Raw genomic sequence first — 27,766 nt, 5'->3', positions numbered from 1 at the left:
TGGAGGAAATCAGAAGGATTTTTTCCATCCTTCTGAGAGGAGAACCAAATGACTCTCCAAATAAGTTTTAAATGCACTTATTTCAAATAGCTGGAAATGACCACAGCCCAGCTTGTGAGACAGAAGTTGTCTTTCTCTGTAAAGCTCAAAAAAGCAGGTTCTCCATTATAAACTTCTTTGAGGGAAGAAGAAGTAGGGGGAGAAAAAAACTTTGGTTCATAACATTGTTTTGCACAGACATTCAAGTAGATGTTCAAAAGCTGCCGGCTGTCCAGGCTAGTAACAAAATACCCATGCTCTCTACTCAGTAGTGGATGTTCCTCTTTGGTATCCGATTTTGTAAGGAAGGCAGACGTCTTGTGGAGGTGAAGGAGTCATACAGATGCATCTTTGAAAAGGAAGACAGTGTCACTTGTGATGCCACAAACAAATTCATCTACTTGATTAAGGAACATGCAGGAAACCTTCTTTTAGTAGGGGTTGGGGGAGGTAGAAGAGAAAGCACTGATACATTCACTACTTGCTAGAAGCAAGTTATTTTGCTCTAGTAGTCGGTTGTTAACAGTTGTCAGTAGCTGTGATACGTCTGTGCTGTCAGAAAATAGGGAATTATTGCTTTGTGAGTAATTTTGAGTAACAAGGAACAGGAGGTTAATAAATCCTCCCAGGTAGACACTGCCCTGTGGCAGAAAATATAAATATTCATTTTGGGAAACGTTCTGGCAGTTACTAAGCATGATACTTACTTGTGGACTGCGTGATGCATGAAACCTTGTAGGATGACCATATGCTTAAAACACAAAGGATCGTAGCTAGGAACCCGAAAGTCTGGATGAGAAAACAAATAAACCACAAAAACTTACAGAATATTAGGTGACACATATTCCATGAACATATGGACGCTTTTGTATATCCAGCTACATATTTTATGACATTAACAGAACCAAAAAGTGAGTTTTTACTCCATTCTGCCAATAGACAAAAAAAAAAAAGTTTCCATAGTATAATAGCAGCTTATGTCTTGTCAAAACAGTGGCTGAAAGATAAGACTGAGAGTCATATGCAAGGAGGGAGAAAAAGCTGAAGAGCAGCATAGAGTCTCATCTTCTAGACTGTTCACTAGGATTCTGCAACAAAGAGAAGACTTTTTCTAACGCCTCTGATTACTGCTCTTTTACTGCCTGATTCGAACAAGTCTTTCCCTGCCATCTGCCAAATAAACACGTCAGGTAGGTCTTCTAGTCTGTTTGCATCATCAGGACTAAGTTTCTGAAAGCGATTCTTTATTTTGGAGGAGTTGTATTTCAGGTCCTGCTGCTGTGAAAACACTGTTGCCCACATTCAGAAATCATGCCTCTCTCTATAAAGCCCTCCAGCCAACAGAGGCAGAGAGTATCTTCCAGTGAGTCAGCCCAGGAACCCAGCGGGGTTTAGCTCAGGAGAAATTCTCTTCAACAGGCCTCTGTTCAGGGGCAGGAGGCGTCAAAAGTCAAAGACTGAGGTGAAATCCTTTAGGTAACTTCGAGCTGCTACAACAGCCATTTGTCGAAACCGAATTGTCTTAATTCTTCCCCTAAACGTGTTACTTCCTATGAGTTAAAGCAGGAGCCTTGGGTTTCAACTCTCTGACAGGACAAATACCCACTGCAGTGGTGAGTCTGGAGTCTCACGACAAAATATTTTTGTTGGCATTGTGTTACAGCACATTCACTGACATGAGCTAGAAGGTAGTTCACCCAACCAAGACAAGTCAGAAAGGAAAGAAAATAAAATTACAACTAACTGATTTCCAATGCCCTACTTTATATATATTGCAATTTAAAAAGTGTCAAGACTAATAAACATAGTCTTACCGCTCCAGCCACAAGTCCCGTCAAATTGTAACTCTTGGATGCTGCTACAATCGATGCAATGAGAAGCAGAATTGTACCGATTAAATAATGAAGAAACTCCTGTAAAGACAAGCACAGCCTGCGTCAGAAGGGAAACTTATCAGGAAAGCATTTCGATGTGCCTCAGAACAAAAACAAGTTGGCAGAGGCTACTCAAATCCAGAGGACAAAACACCAGTGAAAAGAAAAAGAAAAAAAAGCTTAAAAAAACGGAAAAAAAAAGATAAAAACCCACCTAGTGAGTGGGTTTTGTACCATACCTGACCTTCTGTTCAAAAAGGGAGAGAGGGCAAATCTCCAGGTCTACTAGTGTCACTGGAAGAAGACCTACTTACTGGCTACAGACACAACCCTTTCAATTACTGGGACATTACTGAGGGTGAAACATATATCTTTCCTGCATCAAGTATGCACCTTACTTCAAGAGACAGTTCTGGAGGAAGGAGGAAGCCTTAAGGGCATATTTCTCTAGCCTATATGAAATGGAAGTAAATGGCATAAATGGAAAACCAAATGTTCCTACTTCTGATAATCTTAGAAAGTAAGCAGTGGATCTACTGCTGGATTTACTAACAACTTACATCAACCAAGACACAGGCAGTGGAAGCAGGGACAAGTACCCTGGGAAGAGTACAGGGATGCTACCCAGTTGTGTGGGGATCAGATCAGGAAGGCCAAGGCACAGATGGAGCTGAACTTGTCAAGGGATGCAAAGAATAATAAGAAGGGCTTCTACAGCTATGTCAGCCAGAAAAGGAAGGTCAAAGAAAGTGCACCCCTTCTGATGAGCAAGACTGGCAAATTTAACAATGGCAAGGAGAAGGCTGAGGTACTCAACAACTTTTTTGCCTCAGTATTCACTGACAAGCTCTCTTCCCACACCTCTCAAGGCAGGGACTGCGGGAGCAAAGTCCCTGCCACTGTAAGAGAAGATCAGGTTGTGGACCACCTGAGGAACCTGAACATACACAAGTCTATGGGACCTGACGAGATGCATCCCAGAGTCCTGAGGGAATTGGCTGATGTAGTTGCCAAGCCACTCTCCATAACATTGAAAAGTCATGGCAGTCAGGTGAAGCCCCTGGTGACTGGAAAAAGGGAAACATTGCACTCATTTTTAAAAGGGTAGAAAGGAGGATCCTGGGAACTACTGACTTGTTAGCCTCACCTCTGCGCCTGGGAAGATCATGGAACAGATCCTCCTAGAAGCTATGCTAAGGCACACGGAGGACAGGGAGGTGATTCAAGACAGCCAACATGGCTTCACCAAGGGCAAATCCTGCCTGACCAACCAAGTGGCCTTCTATGATGGAGTGACTACATCAGTGGGCAAGGGAAGAGATACGGATGTCATCTATCTGGACTTCTGTAAGGCCTTTGACACACAGTTCCCCACAACATCCTTCTCTATAAATTGGAGAGATGTGGATTTGACATGTAGACTGTTCAGAGGAAGATGAATTGGTTGGATGGTCACATCCAGAGGGTAGTGATCAACAGCTCCATGTCCAGATGGAGATCAGTGACAAGTGGTGTCCCTCAGGGATCTGTACTCAGAGCAGTACTGTTTAACATCTTCATCAATGAAGTAGACATTGGCATTGAGTACATCCTCTGCAAGTTTGCAGATGACACCAAACTGAGTGCTGCTGTTGATGGGCCTGAGGGATAGGATGTCATCCAGAGGGACCTAGACAAGTTCGAGAAGTGGGCCTGTGTGAACCTCATGAGGTTCAACAAGGCCAAGTGCAAGGTCCTGCACCTGGGTCAGAGCAACCCCTGGTATCAATATAAGCCGGGGGATGAAGGGATTGAGAACAGCCCTGAGGAGAAGGACTTGGGGGTACGGGTGGATGAAAAGCTGGGCATGAGCCCACAATGTGCACTCGCAGCCCAGAAAGCCAACTGTCCCCTGGGCTGCATCCAAAGCAGTGTGGCCAGCAGGTCAAGGGAGGTGATTCTGACCCTCTACTCTGCTCGTGTGAGACCCCACCTGGAATACTGCGTTCAGCTCTGGAGTCCCCAACACAAGAAGGACATGGAACTGTTGGTGCAAGTCCAGAGCAGGACCACAAAAATGATCTGAGGGCTGGAGCACCTCTGCTATGAAGACAGGCTGAGAGAGATGGGGCTGTTCAGCCTGGAGAAGAGAAGGCTCTGGGGAGACCTTATTGTGGCCTTTCAGTACTTAAAGGGGGCCTGTAAGAAAGATGGGGACAAACTTTTGCTTGATAAGGGGCCTGTTGTGATAGGACAAGGGGTAATGGTTTTAAACTAAAATAAGGTAGATTTAGACTAGATACAAGAAATTTCTTACAATGAGGGTCATGAGGCACTGGAACAAGTTTCCCAGAGAGATGGTAGATGTCCCATTTCTGTAAACATTGACGGTCAGGTTGGGCATAGCTCTGAGCAACCTGATCTATTTGAAGATGTCCCTGCTCATTGCAGGAGGTGTTGGACGAGATGACCTTTAAAGGTCTCTTTCAACTCCAACTGCTCTATGATTCTAAGACTGGAAACAGGAGGGAAGTCACAAAGAGCAAAACTACGCAGACACTCATAAGCAAGGACCAGGCTCCTACATCTGCAAGGGGGGCTGCAGCTGTCCTGTGGTAAAACATGACATCACGTGTTTTTCTGAGAGATCACTGAGGCACCACATTTAAGTTCTTTTCTAGTGTGACAAGTATCAGTCCAGGAGTTGATTTTATCTTGCACAAGCAGGGGTTATCTGTGGATTTAGATTTCGAATCTTCCCAAAGGTTAGCGCAATCAACACGGGTGTTTGCAAGCTGAACATGGGTTGTTTCTTTTGCATGGTGGGGTGGGCAGGAGGGTATCTGCTTACTTTATTTGCATTGCACTACCAGCATGAGCCAAGCAAATGTCTTCCAAAAGGGAGAGGAGGTATTCCATCTCAAACCAAAGGAGAGAGAATATAGTCCCCAAAAGGAAATTGTTCCAGGAAATCCCAGAGGAAAAATAGCCTGTCATACCACACCACGGTTTCCTTCTGCTCAGGTGTTTATAAACAACGGCTGAGGAGGATCGTTACCATAAAGTAGGCTCAGAGACTACGACTTACTTTCCTCATTTGTAACCTTGTTCCAGGTAATCAAGCTCTCCACCCTTGCTTTTGCTACAATAAATTATTTTCATAAGGAGGCTTCTCTGGCTAGTCCATGATGCAGCAGGTGAATTATGCATGCCATTGCCTCCTTAGAGACACCAAATCAAGCAGCATACACAGGCCACTACTTTAGAGGAATGTGAGGGATGGGCAAAGGTGCAAAAGAATCATCAAAGGCAAAATTAGGTGGAGAACCAAGCCCCAGCAGGGCTGGGAGAGTGCCCCTCTGGGGAAATACTTCCCAGCTTTAAAAGTAGTGCTGAACAGCCTCTTGAACCACTGCAACTTTACTAACTGCAAATCACACCCCTGATTGCAATGCAGAGATCCTGCCAGGAAACTCAGCCAGACACTAGCTGTGGTTTCTCAAAGTCCCTTACAGACCTTCCTGTTCTGTTCTAAAGATACTTAAATATGTGACTGAAAAGAAGGTTGGTTGTAAAAGAGCAGCAATGTTCAAGCATTACATCCCATAAAGATACCTGAAGCTGAACAGCCACAAACTGTAGTGCCTTAAACTCACTAGTGACTCTGGAACATTTAGGAATGATTAAGCACACACAATAAAAACCCAAAGCAGCCCATGCAGAGATCAAAATGGCATAGTCCTGTTACAGCAATGCACACATTAGATGCTGCTTTGCAAAACTGTCATTTACTAGCTTATTTCAATCCCTGCATCTGTATTATCTCTAGATAAATAATTACTTTTTAGAGACCGGTAGTGGTGGTACACGTTTAAAAAAATAAAAAGAGGTGCAAGCCTAACCGTATTCTTCACTTAAAAAGAAAATTAAATTTTTCTCTCTAGTGAGAAGTGCATGTATGGACAAATGGTTATTTTCGATCTGTAAACTACTTACATAGCTTCCATTAAAAACCATCCGACCACTTCTTGGATTTCAAAATCCCTCTTCATCTCTCCAGTTGGTTTTCCCCACCCCTTTGGTCCTTCCTCCATGGAACTAACATGTCACTATGTGTAAGTGAGACACATTCTAAGCAGTTATTAAAATCCATCATCCTGCACTAGGACGCGGACTCTTCTGCTAGCTGACCTGACCCAAAGCTACTAAGGAAGTTCAGGTCCCGCATTTTCTGTGCCACTTGTTAGTTCTCTGATAGGATATGAGAGATGGATGTGAAGGGGAAATGTGGGAATGAGGCAGGAACATCCTGCAGGATATCCCAGGAAAGGCCAGGCTATGGCAATCAGGTTGAGGCTCCTATTTCTTGCTATTGTTTAAGTTACCTAAAACCATACTAAAAAGAGACACGTTTGACTTCAATAGTACTCACAGATGTTATTTTGGGACAGGATGTAGTACATGATTCCTAATGCTATGATTTGGTACTCTAGCAATCCCTTAGTTGCTATGAATGACCTGAGCTAGGACCCATCTGCTGAAGGGTTGATAATCAGTAGCTTCTTTTGAATTGTTTCAGAACGACTCTATTGCCTTCCCTGGAGTAAATCTGGATCTTTATCTGTGTAAAGGAGGGCAGGATCAGATCTGAATCATCTAAAAAACTTACAAATAACAGCATCTGCTGAACTGAATACTAATAACAAAAGCAACAAAAGGATTTGTATGCAAGGCAAAAAAAGAATTATGTGAAAGACAGCCTATCATTGCGTGATAGCACAAGAAAATGGACTAAGTAATCGAGACATCATCCCACAAGAGAGGCACCACGACAGCAAGGAACCCAGACTTACCGCAAGCGGCCAGCTAACACAAGTGAGCTTCCTGTAGATTCTGAAAATGTGGATAATGTAGAAGAACAAAATCATAACCAAGTCGCACATGGTGACAATCTGAAAGTAGCTGTATGCACTGTAACTTGTCCACGGAGAACTATTTACACTGATGAATCCAATCAGCAGTGAGATCTGAAAGACAAAAGGAACGTTAAAGATTTTTACAATGGTGTTCAGAGGGCTGTGGAGATGATTTTAAACACAACAAAATGGCACTTACAAACAGAAGACAAATATCTGATGTAAATTGGATGGTCTCAACAAAATGGAGAGCAAAGTAACGAGCATGGTAAAAACGTTTTAAAATTTGCTCTTAAATGAGCTAAAAAAACCAATGAAGAGTGGGAAAAGAGCCAACTGCTAGAAGGAAAGCAGCAGTTTCAGCATGAAGAATTCAACTTAAAGAAGTGTTTATGTACAATACAAGAGGTCTCAAATAGAGAAGAGACACTGAACGCCTGGAGTTGCACCAGCAACTGAAGCAACTAAACTCCACCGACTTTCAGAAGGAAATTACGGAAAGCTGTAAAAATAAAGGTGCCCATGAACACGTGTGCCTTTACTTCCATTTAGCGAGAGTTCTCACACGCAAAATCGGAGGACTTGGCTGCAACTGAACTAACAGTTTTACTCTTCCTTTTCTGCCACCTACAGAGCAGGAGTATTAGCAGACTATATGGTGGTATCACAGCAAATAATATAAACATTTGGAGGAACTGATTAATTCACCTCACTCTCAATACAATAGTTATAAAGCTTTAATAAGTTAACATTGTCACATAAAACTATGAAGCACTATTGTACAACTTGTTTTAGTTGTAGGCTTGCAAAGGACAAAAGCTATTGTATTTTTTTAATTTAAAGCTACTTGTTTATTTTACTAATCTTGCTGCTTCTACCAGTCTGACTAGCCTGGGTGAGAAAAATAAATCTACCCAGGATATACTCGAATATTTTCTTATTACAGACTTTGCCAATGCATGCTTTCAGACACTGTGATTTTTGGTTCATCCAAAGTCAGCCAGGAGCAGTAGTGATTCACATTTTAAGTGTCTCTCCAAAACACTAAAACTATCACAGGAAGCCACCACTTCAGGACTGCAACATCCTTTCCTGCACACTCATCTTCCAAACTCCTAACCAACTGCATCCATTATCCAAATAATTTCCTTAAGGTTAAAAGGAAAAAAAAACCAAACAAACAACACCCAAACAACATAGCTTAGATTCTTCCTGCTCTAGTGTTAACTGAGTTTCACCTGCTCAGTTCTAGGCAGACAGGCTAAACACATACATTCTCAAGTGAATCAAAGCTCTATACACACATAAGAACTTCACAAGAAGTTCACAAGAACTTGCACCTTAGCCAAACTTCATCCAAATAGCCAGATCAATGTTATGGCAGTGAACCACCTCAGAAAGGTGGCCCCAAAGAGACTGCATTCTTGAAGTATCATCATCCAGACAATAAGACACTGGTAAAAAAAAACTTAGTTTAAACCAGAACTAGTTCTTTCAACTTCATGGGAGCATAATTTTTTTTTTTTTCAGTTAGGAGGCATAAAAATTTGAGAAGCATAAATAAGAATATGAGCCATGCAAGGACAAGGTGAGGAAATTCATCTGAGGTGTTATATTTCTCAGAAATAAGAAGACAGAAGGTACCAACCAGTCAGTGAAGAATCTGCTCAGCTCCTAAGAACAGGGTAGAAATATGAAACTGAACAAACATGCTTTTCATTTCAAATGTACTTTACCATTAAAACAATTCCAAAAACAATTAGTAAAGATTCTCCCTTCTTTGATTTTAGATGTGCCTCGGCATATGGGTAGGAAGAAATCACTGTGTGACAAGAGGTATTTCTTTCAAAGATTTCCTTTCTTAGCATGAATTTCACAACATGAGATTTACATGCAGCTTCTAAAGAGGGTTCTCTAATTGGAGGGACATCATGCTATTTCACAGGACAGGTGCAAAGGGGACGATATCAACAGCTTTATATAGAGCCATACCATGTTTGCCACACGGTATTGTCTGCATGGATAGCAGGTACAGTCAGAGTTTAAAACTCACCTGTTGAAAAAGAACGCTAACAAATGTAGGAAATAGAGCCACGTAATACTATTTTTCCTTTAAAAGTGACAAATACCAAAGTTCCTTCAGGAGATAGCAAGTTTATCATGATATACCAGGTGATGACTGCATCTTTTTCCCCCCTCTGTAATTCCTGTTTCCAGAGAACTTGAAAATGAGCGATAAAATGATTAATAAGTAACAGTCCAGGATACAGTTCAACATATATCTTAGAAGTCTCTCTGTGGCACAGAGAGAGAGAGAAATGAACAGCAAAGCAATAAAATGATCAAATGTTATAAGTGTTCTTTATGCATCTCTGCGCAGGGCAGTAGGTTAATACATCTTGAAGAGAAAAAGTAGAGGCACAAAAAAATTAAAGCACTTCCATTTCAATATAGGATTTCACAGATTGTGAGAGCAGCAGACATGTAACCCATAGCCAGCAAGCCAGTCAGACCAGAAGAATGGGTCAAATGATGGTCAGTCTCATTAGAAGATTTCAATATGCTCCACAAAACATATCCAGGCTTCAGACCTGCATTACAAAAAGGGTGGGGGACACATGGCAGGACACTACAATTTAAGTGCTTTCTGGTTTCTGAAAAGCAAAACAAAGAACATATGCATCAATCAACTCCAAGGAGGGATTTTTTGATTTAAATGAAGTTCCATATTTACTCTGTTTCACAGAAGTTGATCAGCTTAAACTAATCCACTTCTTGACTTTCCATAGGACCAGATATTTGCAGTGAGTCATGAAGCATGTTTAGGAACCCTGGTATGTATCAGGAACTATCTGGCAGTGAAGTCAACAAGAACTAAAGGCAGCCAGTAATTGCCAGGAGGCACTCAACACCTTACTAGACAGAACAGACATCATAAAAAAAGATGGTAAGAGTCTGCATTCTCATCTCTATTTTGAGCTAGAGATGAGGCAACCACATCCTCTGCAATGTGCCCGCAGAAAATGTTGGTTCTTGAATAGCACTGACATAAGCTGCCACGCCTAAACTCCGTTCTGATTTGAAGCGAGCACAGCTCTATCAAAAATGAAACAATTTTCTCCTTCCTGATATGGTCTTCCTTCAAAAGCATATCCATGGCCCCTAAAAAAGGGTGAACAAGCACAGATCTTTCAAGGATGTTAATGGAAGATGGGACATGGGCTGGTGGGATCATGATCTGATCTTCACAGCAAAGAAGAGCCAAGGGTTACGCTGCTGTTGACTTCAAGTGATGAGGGCAAGGCTCAAGACCCTTTTTCCCCTGCACTATGACACCACTCGCTCAACGTGTCAGGCATGGGCCAGGCCAACCAGCCACACTCAGGGCTCGGGTGTGAGAGAAAGACTGCAGCAGCATGTATGTCCCAGCTGTGAAGGAAATGTAAAATGTGATTCAGTTATGTCTCTCATGCTCACAGCAAGGATCACTGAATCAGAGAATGGTTGAGGTTGGAAAGGGCCTCTGGAGGTCATCTTCCCCAAACCCCCTGCTCAAGCAGGGACACCTAGAACCTGTTGGCAAGGACCGAGTCCAGCTAGGTTTTGAATATCTCCAAGGATGGAGACTCCACGACCTCTCTGGGAAACCTGTACCAGTGTTTGATCATCTTCACAGTGAGAAAAGCATTTTCTGATGTTCAGATTGACTTTCATGTGCCCATCACCTCTTGTCCTGTCACTGGGCACTACCGAAAAGAAGCTGGCTCCTTGTTCTTCGCTCCCTCCCATAAGGTATTTATACATGTTGGTGAGCTTCCCTGAACCTTCCCTCCTCCAGGCTGAACAATCCCAGCTCTCTCAGTTTCTCCTCTTATGAAGGATGCTCCAGAACCTTCATAATCTTTGTGGACCTGTGCTTAACTCCAGTTAAGTTCATGGTGCTCTTGCACTGGGGACCCCAGAGCTGCACACAGCACTGCAGATGTGGCCTCACTTGTGTCAAGTAGAGGGGAAGGGTCCTGACCCATGGGCAACACTCTTCCTAAAACAGCCCAGGATGTCCTTGGCCTTCTTTGCCACAAGAGTGCCTTGCTGGCTCATGGCCAGCTTGTTGTCCACCAGGACCCCAAGGTCTTCTCTGCAGAACTGCTTTCCAGGCAATAGGCCCCCAACCTGCACTGATGCAGAGAGGTTTATAACCTAGATATCTCTGGATGTGGGACTCTGCATTTGCCTGTGCTGAACTTGATGAGATTCCTCTCCGCCCAGACTGTCAAGGTCCCTCTCAATGGCAGCACAACTCTCTGGCTCATCAGCCACTCCTCCCAGATTTTTTATCATCTACAAACTTGCTGAAAGTGCACTTTGCCCCATCACCCAGGTCATTAATGATGCTGAATAGCACTGGCCCCAGTATTGACCCCTGGGGTACGCCACTAGTGACTGGCCTCCAACTGAGCCTTGTACCACTGACCGCAATCCTCTGGGCCTGGCCATTTGGACAGTTTTTAACCCACCTCACTGCCCACTTAGCTAAGCCATACCCTGTCAGTTTGTCTATAAAGTTATTATAGGAGACCATAACCTTATTAAGGTCAAGGTAAACAACATCCGCTGCTCTCTCCTTGTCCACCAAGTTAGTCACTTCATTACAGAAGACAGTAAGGCTGGTGAAGCCTGACTTCCCCTTTGTAAATCCATGCTAACTACTTCTGATCACCTTCTTGTCCTTCATGTGTTTGGAGATGTTTTCCAGGATGATTTTCTTCGTCACTTTGGAAATGAGGTGAGGCTGACCAGCCTGTAGTTCCCTGGATCTTCCTTCCAGGCCATAGAGATGACATCAATCTGTTCAAGCTAGAGAGGATAGGGAAGGACTGGACAAGAGTGATAAATTCTTTCCCTGTGCTATAAAATACTACTTTAAGTGTTCCCTAGAAATGCTGTTCCTTTTTGAAAATCAGCTGTTTTCCTCCCTGCTTCTTCTTGTCCTTGTCAAAGCATCTGAAGCCCATTGGACACTGATTACACTTAGTAAAACAAGGAAAATGTGTACAAAGACTTCAAGGAAGTCAATCTTCCACTGCAGGAAAATTCAACACCTTCCTAAGGAAAGGAGAGGAATCATGCCTTTGTACTATGAAGAGATTGTATACAGGAGGAAGATCCAACTTCCAATTACTCCTAAGGCAAATGCACACTGGAAAAAAGGCCCCTGGCATCAGGCCCAGATGTCATTGTACTCCTAATTTCAGATGGTTTGAATTCCACCTAACTCCCTGCACTTGCTCTTGGCTGGCTGTAGTCCTGCAGATGCAATCTGTTTACAGAGAAAGCTCGGCTCCAAACTTCCTAGCTTCGCAGGAGCACACCGGGCATGATGCTCGGACCAAGACCAAGCCAGCAACACAATCCTCAGCCTCTCTGGTGGTTAGATCCTTCTGCGTTTTCCAGTGACAGGACTGGAATCCCGGAATCAATCACATGGGCCACCGTGAAACTGCCTAAGAGCTGCCTGCATCTCGGGACTAACAGGCTGGACTCCCCTTCACTAACGCAATCCTGCTGGAGTGTACCAGCAAAGATGGAAGAACCTCAACCCAGATGGCAAGTTCAAAGCACCTCACTAGAGAATCAGCTGCTCCGAGGAACAGGCAGGCAGAAGAGGTTACAGATACAATTTTCCTCAATAGTGCCCTGAGGGTAATGAAGAAACAATAACATAAGAAAGGACTTGTTTTGCCCTCCATGTACCCATAGGGCAGCTGGCACCACTAAGCATTTTCTGACCGGGTGGTAGAAGACTGTAGTTTGTCTGACCACAGAACAGTTTTATAACCCAAGAATCAATCTGTGCAAGTGCTTTCTATGATCTTTTCCTGCTGTCCATTTCTGCTGATCCATTTCTGCTGAATGGATGTAATAAATAAAGCTCTGGCTTTACTGCCAATACTTAATTCTTTTGTAACATTCAGAGAGAACTAAATTTGTCTCAGACACAGCTACCTGCACAAACGTAAATCCAGTATGATCTCCGATACTGACAACAACCTACTCTAAAGGACAGCCCAATGTTCTGAGCAGAGACACACTTTCAAAGACAAACACTGACATAACAAGGGAGGAATTGAATGTCACTAGCTCTTGAATTCTGACCCCAGTACTGTAACCATCTTACTGTCTGAACTTTAACAAACCATGTATTTTGCTACTTCAGCTCCCTCATTCGCCAGATGAGGGCTAATAAAGACTTCACATGCATTGTGCTAGTTTTTCACCTTCAAAACACTTCAGATGTGTAAAATAAGGCAAAAACGTTTATGGCAACCAATCATTATTACCCAGCTGGACTGAGTTGAGATAATGAACTAATTACTAATCAACTCAAGGTACCGCATTATTAGCCAGCTGGACTGAGTTAAAGATAATGAACTAATTAACTAACTCAAGGTACCGATCCTGCCTACAAGAGGCAGGCCATTTCCTCCTGGCTGCGGAAGATGCAACAGCGTCCTTGGTGCTGCAGCCAGGCTGGTGAGCAACAAACGTTGAGCACCGCTAATAAACCTCCAGGTCAAGATGACTGGTTTTCCTCTAGAGCGTGAGTGAGAATGCACGCCCACTAAAAAAAGACGAAACTCACAACTCATCCTCCAAAAAAAGCCCAAATCAACAATCAACAGATGACAGACGTAACAGACATGCATGGGTGAAAATACGTGTGGGAATGACTCTAAAATATCCAAGGAGGAAGCGACAGAATAAGTAAAGCAGCAGGAAAAGGCTGGTCTTTTGGGAGTTGCGTTTTGGTTGATTTGTTGCTGTTACACCACACAAAATAACAAAAATGAGAGTTCTAGCTCACTGTGAAATAGGAATTGGTGTTTATTCCCTGACTGTCACTTATTTACTTACAATAAACTCTGTTATTATGTGTCGCAAAAAAATGACCTGCAAATAAACTGCTTTCTAACTGGAAGTGTAATCTTTAACGCTACGGCTACTTTACTGTTCATCCTCTTGACCATTCCTGACTGTTCCCTATTGCACGCTATCATTTGCCTGTATCCGGCTGCTCTTTCACAATTCTACTAAGGACTGTGAAGTAAGGGTTACCCTTTCCCACTGTGCCTGTACAACACCCCATACAATGATGATGGGATAAACTTATCTGCCTTCGCTCGTAAGGCCCTGTGCTTTCCATTTGTGGTTAGAGCAGTCTTGAAAACATACCAGTCTTTTGGCTGCTGCTGAACAGTGCTTTCAGAGCAGCAAGGCTTTCATACTCTTATCTCCTTCCCCTCACCCCAAAGCAAGTAGGCTTACGAGTGGGCAAGACGTTGGGAAGGGACACAGCCAGGACAGCTGGCTCCAACTGACCAAAGGGATACTGCAGACCATATGATGTCGTGTTCAGCGATGAAAGCTCAAGAAAAGGAGGTATAAGGGGAAAAGTTCAAGGTTATAGCATTTGTCTTTCCAAGCAACCATTACACATGCTGAGGTCCTGCTTTTCAGGAATTGGCTAAACACCTGCCCTCCGATGGGAAGTAGTGAATGAATTCCTCTTTTTTGCTTTGCTTGCATGTGTACTTTTTGCTTTCCTTATAAAACTGTCATTATCTCAATCTATGGGTCTTTTTGCCTTCCTTCTGTTTTCTCCTCACCCTGCAGGAGAAAGGAGTGAGAGGCTGGATGGGTGTGTGGCTGCTGGGGTTAACCCTCAGCAGGTGGCCTACTCCTTGCCTGGGACTTCTAGATGCTGCAGTAGTACAAAAAATGATATTAAAAATCTTCATTGTAGAAAGGAACTGAATATTGGTTTTTGCAAATCCTAAGATAATATCCTGAACTGACTGCTGAAACTGCTGTCTTAGTGTGTAACTTTTAACTATGGATAATAATTTTCTTTTTCTATATAGAAATAAGATGTGAAATGCCAGCTAAACTGCAGGGCAAGAAGATAGTGTTGATAGGAAGCAAAATTGGCTCAAGTTGGCCATAACTGTAACTCTTATCTCAAAGATTTACCATAATACTGTGACACACACGTTGTCATCTACAAGCCACACAACACTGCATTATCTTTTCATTGAATTATTTTGCCTTGCAATGTACAACCACTTTCTTGCTTTTTTCAGAACATTTTTTCTTTCTTGACTATACTCCCCTCTGCTACACTTTCCCATATGAAGTTGTACTATGACTTGTTGTCTCCAGTGTTTTCTTTCCTTCTCTTCTGCTCTTTATTCTCCCTTCCTCTTCTTTCCCTACATTACACTCCATATTTCTTCTCCTTTATAGCTCTCATTCTCTCCCATCCAAATTTCCCTCTATACATACGAACACACCATAACTTCCCCTTTAATGGTTCCTAGCTATCTTCCCCACTCCCTTGCATCAGGACATGCATTGCAATTGGCTAAGTAAAAATTAGCACCATTGAGGGGAAAAAGGTCAGGGGACAGGATTCAGCATATACTACACCTGCAAAAAGACTGTAAGCAGCTGCTCTGGTTCACCAGTCTCCAGTCGGTAGTTGGCAACACCTGAAAGTGCTTTTCCTTTCCATCCTTCTCTGACAATTTAACCCTCAAGAAGACAGAACCAGCTTCCATACACCTCCCCCCCACCCCCGCACCCGGAATGCTGGAAAACAGCATTAAGAAAAGAGCTTCTCCACTGCACTTGCTCAGGCACTGATGAACCTTTATACTGCTTAAAGTCCCTCCTCCTGAATCTGAAAAGATAAATACCCTGAGAACTATCCATGAAATTGATAAAAACTGTTTGATTTCCACTCTCTTAAGACTTAACCAAGTTCTAGCGGAAGCAATAGTACAGAAACTGTCTGTCTAAAGATTTGGAGCAAGGGGCAGCACTGACTCATATCCAGTTTTATCACAGCCTCTTTTAAAAAACAATATAATAAGATCTACATATTTTTTGCATTTGAAAGAAAAAAAGTCAGTTTCCAGCTTGCAACACCAGCCAAGACAGTAAGGGGAATTTTCCATCCCAAAGCGAGCCAATCAGGATAACTATGCCCTGGAGAAATGCCCCTGACTGCAGCTGTACATTTCCGATGTTACACCTCAATATAGTGAAGCAACACCCATATATTATTAAGTACATATTTCTGGACAGAATAAAACACGTATTTTGAACAGCTTCCCAAAACAGAAACATAAGCGCAGTGCAGGCCAAGGTTACAATTGTAGTTCATGCAAGACTGGTTCAGCTAATTTAAGCAACAAGTTGACTACTGCTGTAATCAAGATTTCCTTCTTCCAGGGAGGTGTTGGAAATGTGAGCTGTAACAGTCAAACCTCTATTAGAAAGAGAAGATTAAAAACCCTGACCATTTAAAACTTCACTAATGACAGATGAAATCAGCTGCCTTCAAGTGCATGGTTCTGTGAAGCACTCAGTCTTCAGTTGCACAATAACCTCTCAGCCCCTGTGTCTGGGCAGATTTCCTTCTTGTCTGGCTGCTTTGCTAAAATAAGGAGGCTGCCTGGCCTCTGATAAGTGACTTCTCTCATGTACCACCATCCACAGGCTATTTACTGAAGATAAAAATCGTGGGAAGGTGAGAAAAGGCAAAATAATCTTATTCAGACCCTCTATGACTCAGATAAGAGGACAATCCTAAATACAAGCAAGTGGTATTCTTTACTTATTAATAAGAAGTTATCTACCTGCTTAGGCACAGACCTCAGTGGTAGAAAAGGATGTGGGGCAATCACAGAACCAGCATATGAATGACACTATTAAAGAGCCCTTCTTACAGGGTGTTAGCCATGATCATTAAAGAGACAATTCTTTGTAATGACTAGTTACAATTAAGCCTGGCCTGCTTACTGCCTGCGAACCGCAGGCCAACAAAAGTGGGTTTGGTAGAAACTAGAAATTAAGAGGTTTGAGCTGTCTTAAGGAATGGCAGAAACGTGGCTTTCGATGGCAGAGAACGGAATCCAATGATGATGTACAGGAATATACATGTTCATGGAGGCATAAAGACACCTAAGGTATACAAACATTGCTGGAGAACTTTGTCCTTTGAGGCTGTTGCTGCAAAAGCACCTGAGTCCGGAGAAGGAGCCCTCCTTTGGGGCAGGAGATTGTCCACCTCACCTGCCATACTTCCTTTCAGTTGGCTGGGAAGAAGAGCTCCTTGTAGGAGTAAGGCACCTTTGAAGCCACTACTCTGAACCATTCTCAGCACATATGTTTGTGTTGTTTGCCCTTTAACTAGTCAATAAAGTCCCATATTGTCAGCAATATACAACACAGAGCTTAATCCTTACTCGTGAGCTATAGAGCTCTTGTACGTAAAGTTCACGGCTGTCTAAAAATGGATTCACCAACCATGCATGGCAATACCACCTACAGAGAAGGAGCCCACGTTTGCTGACCAGCCAAGCCTGGCTCAGACTGGCTGGCTGCTTGAAGCTCAGGGTACACAGTGTTTAACAAACATCCACAAGCTCTGCACAGCAAGCTGCGAAGTTTCCCCCCTGGACCTGGATATCCAATACATATCTAACAGCATATAGCTACTTAAAACTCAAATAGGAACATATAACACGAAACCAGTACCTCATGGCAACGATCATTCTAATAACCTATGAAACGAGATGCACAAAAAATAGAAAGCATACGCTATCCAATCTCATCTTCCTGGAATTGGTTACTGAGATAAGGGATACCTTGCGAACCGCTCAGTGAAGTCTCAGTGCCTGTGCCTGCTAAGCCTCAGCATGCAATCTGTTCATCACTTGCCCTTACAGATGCCGCTCACAACACGGCCCGTTGTCATTGTCTGAGGCATTTACTGCTTGACTGATTCAAATCTTCAGTTAACACCTGCCATATCTCTCCCTGCCCCAGAGAACACCGTGCTGACAGCTGGCAGTTGCACAAACAGCAGTTTAAAAGTTCGTATCTGCCATCTCTAGCAAAGGCTTTGTTAGCCATGGCAACGAAGCCTTGAGCAAGGCCTCCTCGAATAAGAGGAAGACTTGTTTACATCACTGAAGTCCATGTTGTTAGCCGTGCTGGTGCATTATAATTCTTATTAGGAAAAAAACAGGTGAGAGTTCCCGAAAATGCTAACATCGTGACAATTTCCAGACCAACTGGCATCATCACAGCCTGGCTGCTAGATCAAACCAGGCCTTAGCACACAAAAGAAGAACCTTCTCCAAGTGCAAACACTTGATGCTTGGCAAGGAGGGCCATGAAGATGGTTTGAGGGCTGGAGCACCTCTCCTATGAAGACAGACTGTCAGAGTTGGGGTTGTTCAGCCTGGAGAAGAGAAGGCTCTGGGGAGATCTTACAGCAGCCTTCCAGTACCTGAAGGGCACCTACAAGAAAAATGGAGAGGGATTTTTGACAAGGGTGTGTAGTGATAGGACAAGGGGCAATGCCTTTAAACTGAAAGAGGGGAGATTTAGATTAGATATGAGGGAGAGATTTTTTTACAATGAGGGTGGTGAAACACTGGACCAGGTTGCCCAGAGAAGTTGTGGATGCCCCATCCCTGGAAGCGTTCAAGGCCAAGCTGGATGGGGCTTTGAGCAACCTGATCTAGTGGAAGGTGTCCCTGCCCAAGGCAGGGGGGTTGGAACTAGATGATCTTTGAGGTCCCTTCCAACCCAAACCATGCTATGATTCTAAGATGCTACAGAACTGAAGGGCAATGACTGAGGGGGAAAAACGAGAAGAGACAAGATGAGATTCTCCAGTGGCACTGCCGCAGCTGACAGCTTTCAGTGACCACCTGGAGCCTGGCAGGGCTCTCAAACACACTGGGACAGCACTCCTGTGTCTACTAGGAAGGTTCACTCGAGCAATCTACAAAAGGCTCAGTTAGCTAACAGGTGACAAGCAGCAACTGGGGACTGTGTTCTTCCCAAACAGATGAAAGAGCTCTTAAAGTGGCCTTTCCAGGGCATAATTACAGACTTGCAGGAAAGTATGCTAAGTCCGTCTGTACTTCTGTAGCTGCTGCTGGTCATTTCAGGTTAACAGCATACTTCTCTCCCAGCAGTCAGTACTTCTTTCTTGAACTCACTAATGGCATTTTTTTTAAAAACACACACCAAAAACACTCTAAGAAAACTCCCCCTTGAAGCAGCTTCTCCATCTCGTCACCACCGCATTTCCATTTCCCTTCAGGGAAGCTGTGAGCAGGAGAGGAAGCCGTGAGCCTTGCAGCTGTTGCTACTGTTGCAAGAACAGCAGCCAAGCGTGCTTTGGCTTTGAAAGCCGCAGTCACCTAGCTCCGACCAGCCAGACGCACCTGTACTCGCCATTACGTTCATCGCATCACCCGCAGCGCAGTGCCGGCAGTTGTTTCAGCCGTGATGATCCCTTAAGAATCTGAGCTACGCAAAAAAGAGGAAGCTCACAGGTGGGTGAAAAGAAATCACAGCAATTTTAGAGTTTGATCTCTGTGTACAGAAAGTAGCAATTTCTGGCTGCTGTATACTTTACATCTCACCACAAAATGGGAGGACGAGGCCACAGTGCGCCCAATGTGACAACAGCCAGAGGAGACAACTCAGCCGCAGCACTGAGTGAGTACCTCACAAGGACTCCCCTCCAGGGAGGGGAGCGGAGGAAATACTTACTCATAGTAAGCACAGACTGTCTGGCTTTGGGGAACGATACTCCATTACCCCAGCAATGCAGAGCAGGTACCTAACAGAGCGTCACGGTCAGGAACGCTGCCCTCACTGCGGTACGGCCACGGCTCTGCTGGGTCACAACAAGACACAACAAATTGTTCCAGCACCTACATCCCTGGAATGCAGTGAAGGATGCTTGGCAAGATGCTCTTTATCATTTATAGACTCCGAGCTGATGGAGTCTGCGCTTGGAAAGAACTGATCCCCTGGCTTCTGCTTCTGTGTAGCAGGAAAGGAGGATGTTCAAAGGGACACGATCTCCAAAGAGAGGGAAGAGAGGGAATACATCACCCTTGCATGTCTTAAAGGAAGGTGACAGAGCAGTAAGAATCCATGCTTTTCACCACACCTTCTTATCCATGGACTCTGTGTACACCTGATTAAGATTTTTAAATGGCATTTGCAAATGTAGCTTCCTGTAAAACAAATGTGTCAGGAAACCACTGCCAATACCTCACTCCGCTCTTTCAAGCATACTAAACACATCTCAGGTGATGTGGCAAATTTCTAGGCTTCACTTCCTTTTCTTTTCGTTTCAGAAAATGAATTTGCTAACCCGTGTTCAACCACTTCTGTACTAAAAGCACTGCATGCATTAAGGTCGCTAATGAATGTATTGCAACGAATCCTACTGGATGGATCAAATGAGCAATGAAAGGTAGCTCCAACTTTGTGCTTTTTGGAAGCCTCTTCTAAGATACAAATCAAACATTCACTGACACATTCAGAACAGATTCCCTCGTGTTTAACAATGACTACAATTGTCTTTTTACAAAATGTACTGGAGTGGATTTTTTAGTCTTCTAGAGCAGTTTCAACATCAGAAAAATTTCTAGTTTCTTTTTTGCTAAAGAGAAACTAAATTAAATAAGAGAAATTAAATTAAATAAGAGAAACAGAAATTAAAACAGATGGTGCAAAACCTTCCCCTGCCCAAGAGAAAAAGGACTAAATTCTCAGCTTGTGGTTTGAAGCACATGGAATCACTTCAGGCTTACATAGTTCCTGCCCTTATAAGTCAGACACTTGCTCTTGCTGCCAGTAGACTCTATGGCTGCACTGTTGCCTAAAAACTCTTACCGACAAAAGAAAAATGAAGGAGGCAATTCTGCCCCTCTACTCTGCTCTCATGAGACCCCATCTGGAGTACTGTGCTCAGCGCTGGGGTCCCCAACACAAGAAGGACATGGAGCTGCTGGAGTGAGTCCAGAGGAGGACCACGAAGATGACCCGAGGGCTGGAGCACCTCTCCTGTGAAGACAGACTGACAGAGTTGGGGCTGTTCAGCCTGGAGAAGAGAAAGCTCTGGGGTGATCTTATAGCAGCTTTCTGGTACCTGAAGGGCACCTACAAGAAAGCTGGTGAGGGACTTTTTACAAGGACGTGTAGTGATGGGACAAGGGGCAATGCCTTTAAACTGAAAGAGGGGAGATTTAGATTAGATATGAGGGAGAGTTTTTTTACAATGAGGGTGGTGAAACACTGGACCAGGTTGCCCAGAGGAGTTGTAGATGCCCCATCCCTGGAAGTGTTCAAGGCCAGGTTGGATGAGGCTTTGAGCAACCTGGTGTAGTGGAGGGTTTCCCTGCCCAAGGCAGGGGGATTGGACCTAGATGATCTTTGAGGTCCCTTCCAACTCTAACCATTCCATGATTCTGTAAGGAGAGCTGAAGTAAAGCTACATCAGTTCCCTGGCTAGGTTTACTGCGTAAACTTTTTGAACAGTTGCATCACTACAGCTGAGAATGGCTGCATGGAAGGGAGACAGAAATGGAAAATTCCTTAAACTGGTGTTGCCTGTTATTTTTTTCTCATCAAATTAAACCATGTCAGCTTACCACCAAGCACTCCTTGGTTAACACATAGGGAACACACTGTTTGCTCCCAGCTCTTATGCAAATACCTGGGCAGAAATTGTAAAATAGCCACCCAGAGCAGAGGTACGGAAAAATACAACTGGCTGAGCCTGCCTGTTTCAGTGATCACAGAGAGGAATTAACAGGACTTCCCAGACCTATTGGTTTTAATTACTAGGCTTGGACATTCCTCACTCAAGTGCTCCTGCTTACTTTGGAACCATCTAAGACATAGATAATTTTTTCCCCTCTTTACCCAGCATGCCAGGCAATGTCCTTTTACTGCAGCTTCTAGTAGAACAACAAAAATAATTAGCAGCTACAACACATACCTCTGACATTGGCCTGAAGAGAAAAACTTTGCTGCTAAAAAACATGTCCTATTTCTTATTGCTTAGCCAGTAGTTCATCACATAGTTGCAGACTGAAGACACCTGCAGATTCTTGGGGTGGTTTTCCTCAATTATTATTTTCTTCACAAACATAAAATGCCTCCTGCTTGCCTCAAAATAAGCCTTTTGTATAATAGGTCATGACATCAGTGATAGCTATTACAGCATTATTTTTCACGTTTTCTGTTATCAGCCGGATAAAAACTCAAGCAGAACATGGAACTGTTTGAACCTAAGCTTTGTAGGTTAGCATCCAGCAACTTTCACCAAACTTGTTACTTCTGGCTGTTATTTTCCTTTGGAAGAACTATAGACAGAGTGATGTTAGAGGAAAGTTGAAAGTGCAGTCTACAGAGCACCCAGAGACGGGTTTAAAACTTCAGCATCTCTGCATATCACCAGAACCCCTCTCTTCTGACTGACCAGCATTATTATCATACAGGCAAAATCATAGAGCATTGACAAGCTGCTCCAAAGAATTAGATGTTTTATTTCAATCACCTCCATAGACACAAAGACATTTCAGGCTCAAGATCAAGTTAGAAGATTGAGTAGCTTTCAAATCACACCAAGAATCATTTGCTTTTGTGAATTTCCTTCTCCTGTATCAATGGTTTTGATTAAGAATTGTTTTCTTCCACTAACAGATTTTGCTTTCTTTTCATATTTCAACTTCTTCTGAATTTAGCTTCCAAGTAAATTTGTCTGATATCATTCAACACATTCAGAAATTGATCTCGGCTCCAGCAACCTAACTACCAGCATTTTTTAGCTTTCGGTGTTAGACGTATTAATATTCTCTTGATGTATGAATATTCTCTTGAATACTAATACTCAGCCGTATGCTAGTGCACAAATAACCCAGAGAGGTTTCAGCACACTTCAAAGTTACTCAGAATTACTGACTGTCTTGTTGGCCATTCCCATATCAAGCATGTATCTGGTTTTGTCAAGACACACTTTGGAATTCAATAGATGCTCAGTAGAAAAGCTTTAACTACTCCCTTAGCATTTTTAACAAGTTAAAATGATGTTGTTAAGTCAACTTTTATTGATTTTATCCATTTTTACCTTGCAATTGTTTGCAAATTTTTTCCCCAGCCTTGAGAAGATAATTCTGATTTTCTGCTTTTTCCTGGTTCAGACTGAGCTGAAAGAATCAGCACTGTTTTGTGCCAGAACCATTGTCCACTCAGTAACAACAGCATTATCATGGGAACAATCGCCTTCAGTCTGAACTGTGGTCAACATTAGCTTGGCCCAACCTGAAGGTGAGGAAAGAGAAGCGAAAAAGGCCAGGGGCCTCTGTACTGCTGAGAGGCCTGAAAGAAGGAACAGTCCAAGAACTGTTTGAGAAGCTTGAGAGACCTACACAAACACGTGCTGTGCCATGACGGCTCTCCTTCTGCATGTGAGGTCTCAACACTTCTTTTCTCTCTTGGGTCTGTACTGGGCACACTCTTGCAAATCTCTGCATCGGACACTTTGGACAGGTGGTACAATCACAGCCATTCCTGCCAGCCAGCTGCCCAGGATGGTGGGACACCTACATAGGCTCGACTGTCAAACATGAGCTGTGCTGAAAGCAGTGTCTGTGGCATCCTACAGACTTCAGTATGTAAAAATACTAAAAGGCACATAAGGGCTCCACAAGACATTCAGCTGAATCAGACTTGTTTCAATCTATGAACACTGCCACTTGAGCCACTCCAGTGACAATACGGATGCAAATTCATACTGCTGCCTATAAAGGCACAAGATGCCTCAAAAGGCTTCCAAGAACCCATCTATTGAGAACGGGCCAAGCTAAGTAACATAGGTTCCTAGAAAGTCTTACAATAAAACAAGCCAGCGGCAGCACAGACGCAGAGCAAACGTGTTTCAAACAAATCAGCACAGTTAGCGTGGCATACTGAAGACTGCCATGTGTGTTGATTTTGCCAAGCTTGCTAAAATTCAAGTTATTTAGCTTCTCTGGTAAAAGTGTATTGTGCACATTTATACACACCCACTCGCACACTTATATAGTACACTGCAGCCGTAGAACCAAGGTGGCCACAATGGGATCCTGCATGCATCCCTGTGAACAGAAGAGATCTTGGCAAAACTGCAAATACAAAAAAAAAAAAAGGGGGGGGGAAACACTAAAAGAAAGAGAAAAATCTATATTAACCACTGTCAAGTTAAACCAGTTGAAGTGGGTTAGACGTTGAAGATACTTTGCAACGTCCTGTTGAAATCAGAATGTCAATTCAGACTGGATTTTGAAAATGGAGCCCCTACTAACGTTAGTAATATGCATGAAAAACTGCTTTCAAACTGTGTTACTGCCATGTAAAATACACAAATCATAGAACTATGTTTTCTCCTCCATTTTATTTTCAAAATATTTACATACCGTTCCCTAAACATTAGAAAGCCAGGAACTCAATGCATAAAACACGTTATCTTTTCAAAGCTATAATCATTCTGCAAGGTTAAAGAAATTCTCTAGCAAAAAAAGTAAAGGAATTAATGTAGGCTTACAGGAAAGAAACATGCTTTTTACTTCCTAATTTCATTCTATGCTAGACACCACAGCACCCAGGATTTGAAGAGAAAGCACTGGTAACATTTAGACATTTGCGACAATTCAGTAATTATCAGATTGCTGCACAATCTCCTAATCTTGTCCAAGACTGCTGAGTTTTAGTCCTCGCGTTATGATCTCTCTTACAGAAGAACAGTTGTAACATTATTTTCTATTTCCTTTGTATAATTTCTATAGCATATTGTTGTCATCTATTAGAATTCTTTCATGCACACACAATTTTTTTTTTAGCTTGCAAGCATTGCAAACAGCCCTTAACATTACAGTAAATGACAAAACGTTTCTTCCTCGTTCTCTCTCATATCGATTACTTCTTGGAAAAAGGAATTGAGGAAGAAAGAGAAAAAAGAAACAGTAATGTTCCCTCTTCACAACCACAACCGTTCAGAGGCCCAGTATGCAATGATATACATCTAACCCAAAAGACCTTACTTTTGTCCTCTGCCAGCATAATGGTTCTCCTTCTTAGCAAGACTGCAGTCCCACCAGCCACATTAACACTAATCCAGGAACGTTCATAGATTTAACACAAAGAATTATTTCCAAAGAAGGATACTGCAAACACTTCTAACTAGAAGAATCGAATGCTAATACAAATGGATTCATAGATAAAGCGGAAAATACTGTCTGAGAAGAGATAAAGGAGAGCTGCAAAAATATTTAACTTTCCGTGTTTTATTGAGTGCAGGAGTTGATCTAGAACTAACCTATCCTGGTTACCTACACACTGCAGCACAAACATTTAGTTTTCTGAAGGAATTATTTGAGAGGATGACACTATCATGATACCACATTAAAGGAAGTTCATTTGCTCAAAGTTCCTTGGATACCTGAGGTAACTCCTACTGATGTTATTTACAGGGAAGCTGGAAAGCAGAAAAAATGTGAGAAGGTGAAGCTGAAAGAGTATTGAGGAGAACTAATTTACGTTACTTTAACTTCTGTTAAAGTCACCACAGAAAACCACTAGCTTAAATTCTGATAAATTTGATATTGAACAGCATTGATAAAATATTACTCTATGTAAAGTATGTGAAGCATTATATAAAATTACATAGTTACATAATACTACATAAAATTATGTAAAGCATGCACGCACACTTTATAGGAGCACCAAAACCTGAAACTTCAGCACAAATAAGCATGCCTGTGCTAGCTGTAAGTCACACATCATAGCTGCAGTGACACCACAGCAGGATAGAGGGCAGAGAAGACTAGGTATTTCTAGTCCATAAAAGGAACTGTTCTTTCCACCACTGGTGAAAGCAAAAGCATAGACAGACTTTTAGCTAATCAGCAAAGCACAAGTCTACTTTTTTAGGACTACAAGTTCATTTGCAACGTAGACACGCTCAAAAGAACATCGTTTGTCTCTTGAAAAGATACTCTAGATCCACGCAACGGTTTGGAACAACCCAAGCCAAGAGAAGGCAGCAGACAACTGTTTGTATTCCTACCAAACTGAATTCCTAGTGAGGGACAACTCTGTGGTTTCACGAGTGTGGTACGAATGCTCAGTAGGTGCAGGTAGCTATGCCCAGTCACATTCAACTACATCTCTTGGTATCGAGGCTCATTTCTAAAGACAGCTGATGGCTATTAATGAACTAGAAGAAATTTGGTGCCTTTCAAATAGAAGCTTTAGGACCTGATATGACTCTACTGTAACCTAGAACAAAACGATTTCTAACTTCTAATGTCAACTTAGGACTTTGTAGATGCTAATAACTTACACAGGTTAAAAAAAATGACTAGACAAATAAATGCAGAGAGGAAAAAAAAGGCATTGGAGGCTATCAAAAATGAAGGCAACAATTCCACCATAAACGGTTGTCAAGGTACAAGTTTTTGTGGGATGAGACTGTATGTGAGGAGGTATCGCTACATGTTGCCTTCTGTGCTCTTTCCTAGCCATCCATCATTATCATTGCCAGTTCTGGTATTAAGCTGACAAATGACTCCACAAAAAACTATGTGCCACAGAAATGAGAAAGAGCTTATCTATTTGTTACCCCTCTCTGCATCTAGACGGAGCAAAATTTCCTGCACTGAGACTCCAGCTCAAATCCTGGCAGCGCTCCACTGTCGATTAATTTTGAATTTCTGATTTTCAGCCATACATCTTCCAGATGCCTCCCCCAGTCACTAGGTCACTGCCTGGAGGTCTCGGACAGCCAGGGCATGGAGCCAGCTGGACTTGCAGTCTCGGCCATGGTGCCCACCCATACCAGTCCACTCTTGCCGCTGGCACCTGGCCCTGCTTTCTCCCAGAAACTTACCCATGCCAAGTAACGAGGTGTTCCACTGGAGCACGATCCGCATTCGCATCACGGTGTCACCGTTATTATTAATGGCAAAAAGTTGTGAATACTAATCACTACCATCAGCTACCGCTACCAAGACACCACCATGCAGCACTTCCAGCAAGTAGCGCTACTCCGGGCTCCGGCACCTCCGCCTGAGCAGAAGCGCGCGTCGCTGCCTTCGGAAAACGCAGAGGCAGCTTCTGCCAGACCTCAACGCTTCGCTCTGCCAGCGGGACCGGGGCTCTTCTTCCTCCGGAGAGCCGAGGAGTAAAACCGCAGCGGCCAAAACGGCAACGAGCTGCGAGCCCGGCACCCCCCGACGGCACTCTCCAGACCCGCCGCCAACAGAAGCGCCCAGCAGGCACTGCCGAGGCGCCAGGGCGGGCCCCAGCGGCCGCCCCCCGCCCGCTCTCCCCTTACCATCTGGGCCACCTTCAGCATGCCGGCGCAGGAGCGGAAATAGGCGCCGTCCATGAGCTCCGCGTCCGAGCCCGCCGAGGAAGAGGAGGCGGCGGCCGGCGGGGCCGCGGGCCCCCCGCTGCTCACCCCGGTGCGGATCACTCGCGCCCCGTGAGACATGGCTCCTTACTGCGCTCCCCTCGCCTCCCGGCCCGGGACAGGCTTACGGGACGGGACGGGACGGGGCGGGGCGGCGAGGGGAGGGCGGCGGCGCCCCGGGGCTGCCCGCGGCCGGGCGGAGCGCGGCGCCGCCCCGCCCGCCCTCACCCGCTCCGTCCCTCGGCGGCTGGCGCGGCCGCGGGGCGGGGGCGGCGGAGAAGCCGCGGGGGTTTCCCCGCTGCCGCCGCGCCCGCGCGGGGCGCCGAGCGGGGCGCGCGGCAGGGCCCGGGACGGGGCGCGGCAGGACCGGGACAAGGCGCGGCAGGACCGCTCGGGCAGCCGCAGGGTGGCCGTGCCGCGGCTCCCACCCGCCGCTCCCCGCAGCACCCTCCCGGGGCGGCAGCCGCGGCGGGACGCCCGGCCGGGTGAGTTTCGCAGCTGGGTTGCAGGAAAATAGACGCCGAAGCGAACATTCCCGAGCAGGGAGAGGGGACGCCTCGCTGTACGCTGTGGGGTCCCAGGAGAGGAGCTCCGCCCTGAACCGGCCACCACAGCGGCTG

General features: G+C 44.1%; 1 protein-coding gene across 1 annotated transcript; it reads right to left on the bottom strand.

The window, feature by feature from the left end:
* Positions 1-270: 270 nt before the first annotated feature.
* On the bottom strand, positions 271-27,227 carry CMTM7 (CKLF like MARVEL transmembrane domain containing 7). The gene is made up of 5 exons (XM_086614980.1): positions 27,069-27,227; positions 6,746-6,919; positions 1,854-1,952; positions 747-828; positions 271-388 (listed from the first exon to the last, which is right to left on the bottom strand). The coding sequence occupies exons 1-5, from the start codon at positions 27,225-27,227 to the stop codon at positions 375-377; spliced, it is 528 nt and encodes a 175-aa protein (XP_086471106.1). The 3' UTR covers positions 271-374.
* Positions 27,228-27,766: the final 539 nt, after the last annotated feature.

The sequence above is a fragment of the Tauraco erythrolophus genome, chromosome 7, assembly GCF_009769465.1.
Source record: "Tauraco erythrolophus isolate bTauEry1 chromosome 7, bTauEry1.pri, whole genome shotgun sequence".
NCBI classification, from domain to species: Eukaryota; Metazoa; Chordata; class Aves; order Musophagiformes; family Musophagidae; genus Tauraco; species Tauraco erythrolophus.
Note: the sequence above shows the minus strand (reverse complement) of the source record. Positions and strands in the feature narration are given on the sequence as shown.

Bases quoted from the DNA above. Each gene is read 5' to 3' on its own strand.
- CMTM7 (XM_086614980.1), bottom strand. From the start codon at position 27,227: ATGTCTCACGGGGCGCGAGTGATCCGCACCGGGGTGAGCAGCGGGGGG. The intron at 1,953-6,745 runs GTAAGTCTGGGT...TTGTCTTTACAG, and splicing joins GTGTTAGCTGGCCGCTTGCG to GAGTTTCTTCATTATTTAAT. The intron at 829-1,853 runs GTAAGACTATGT...TTTCTCATCCAG, and splicing joins CGGGACTTGTGGCTGGAGCG to ACTTTCGGGTTCCTAGCTAC.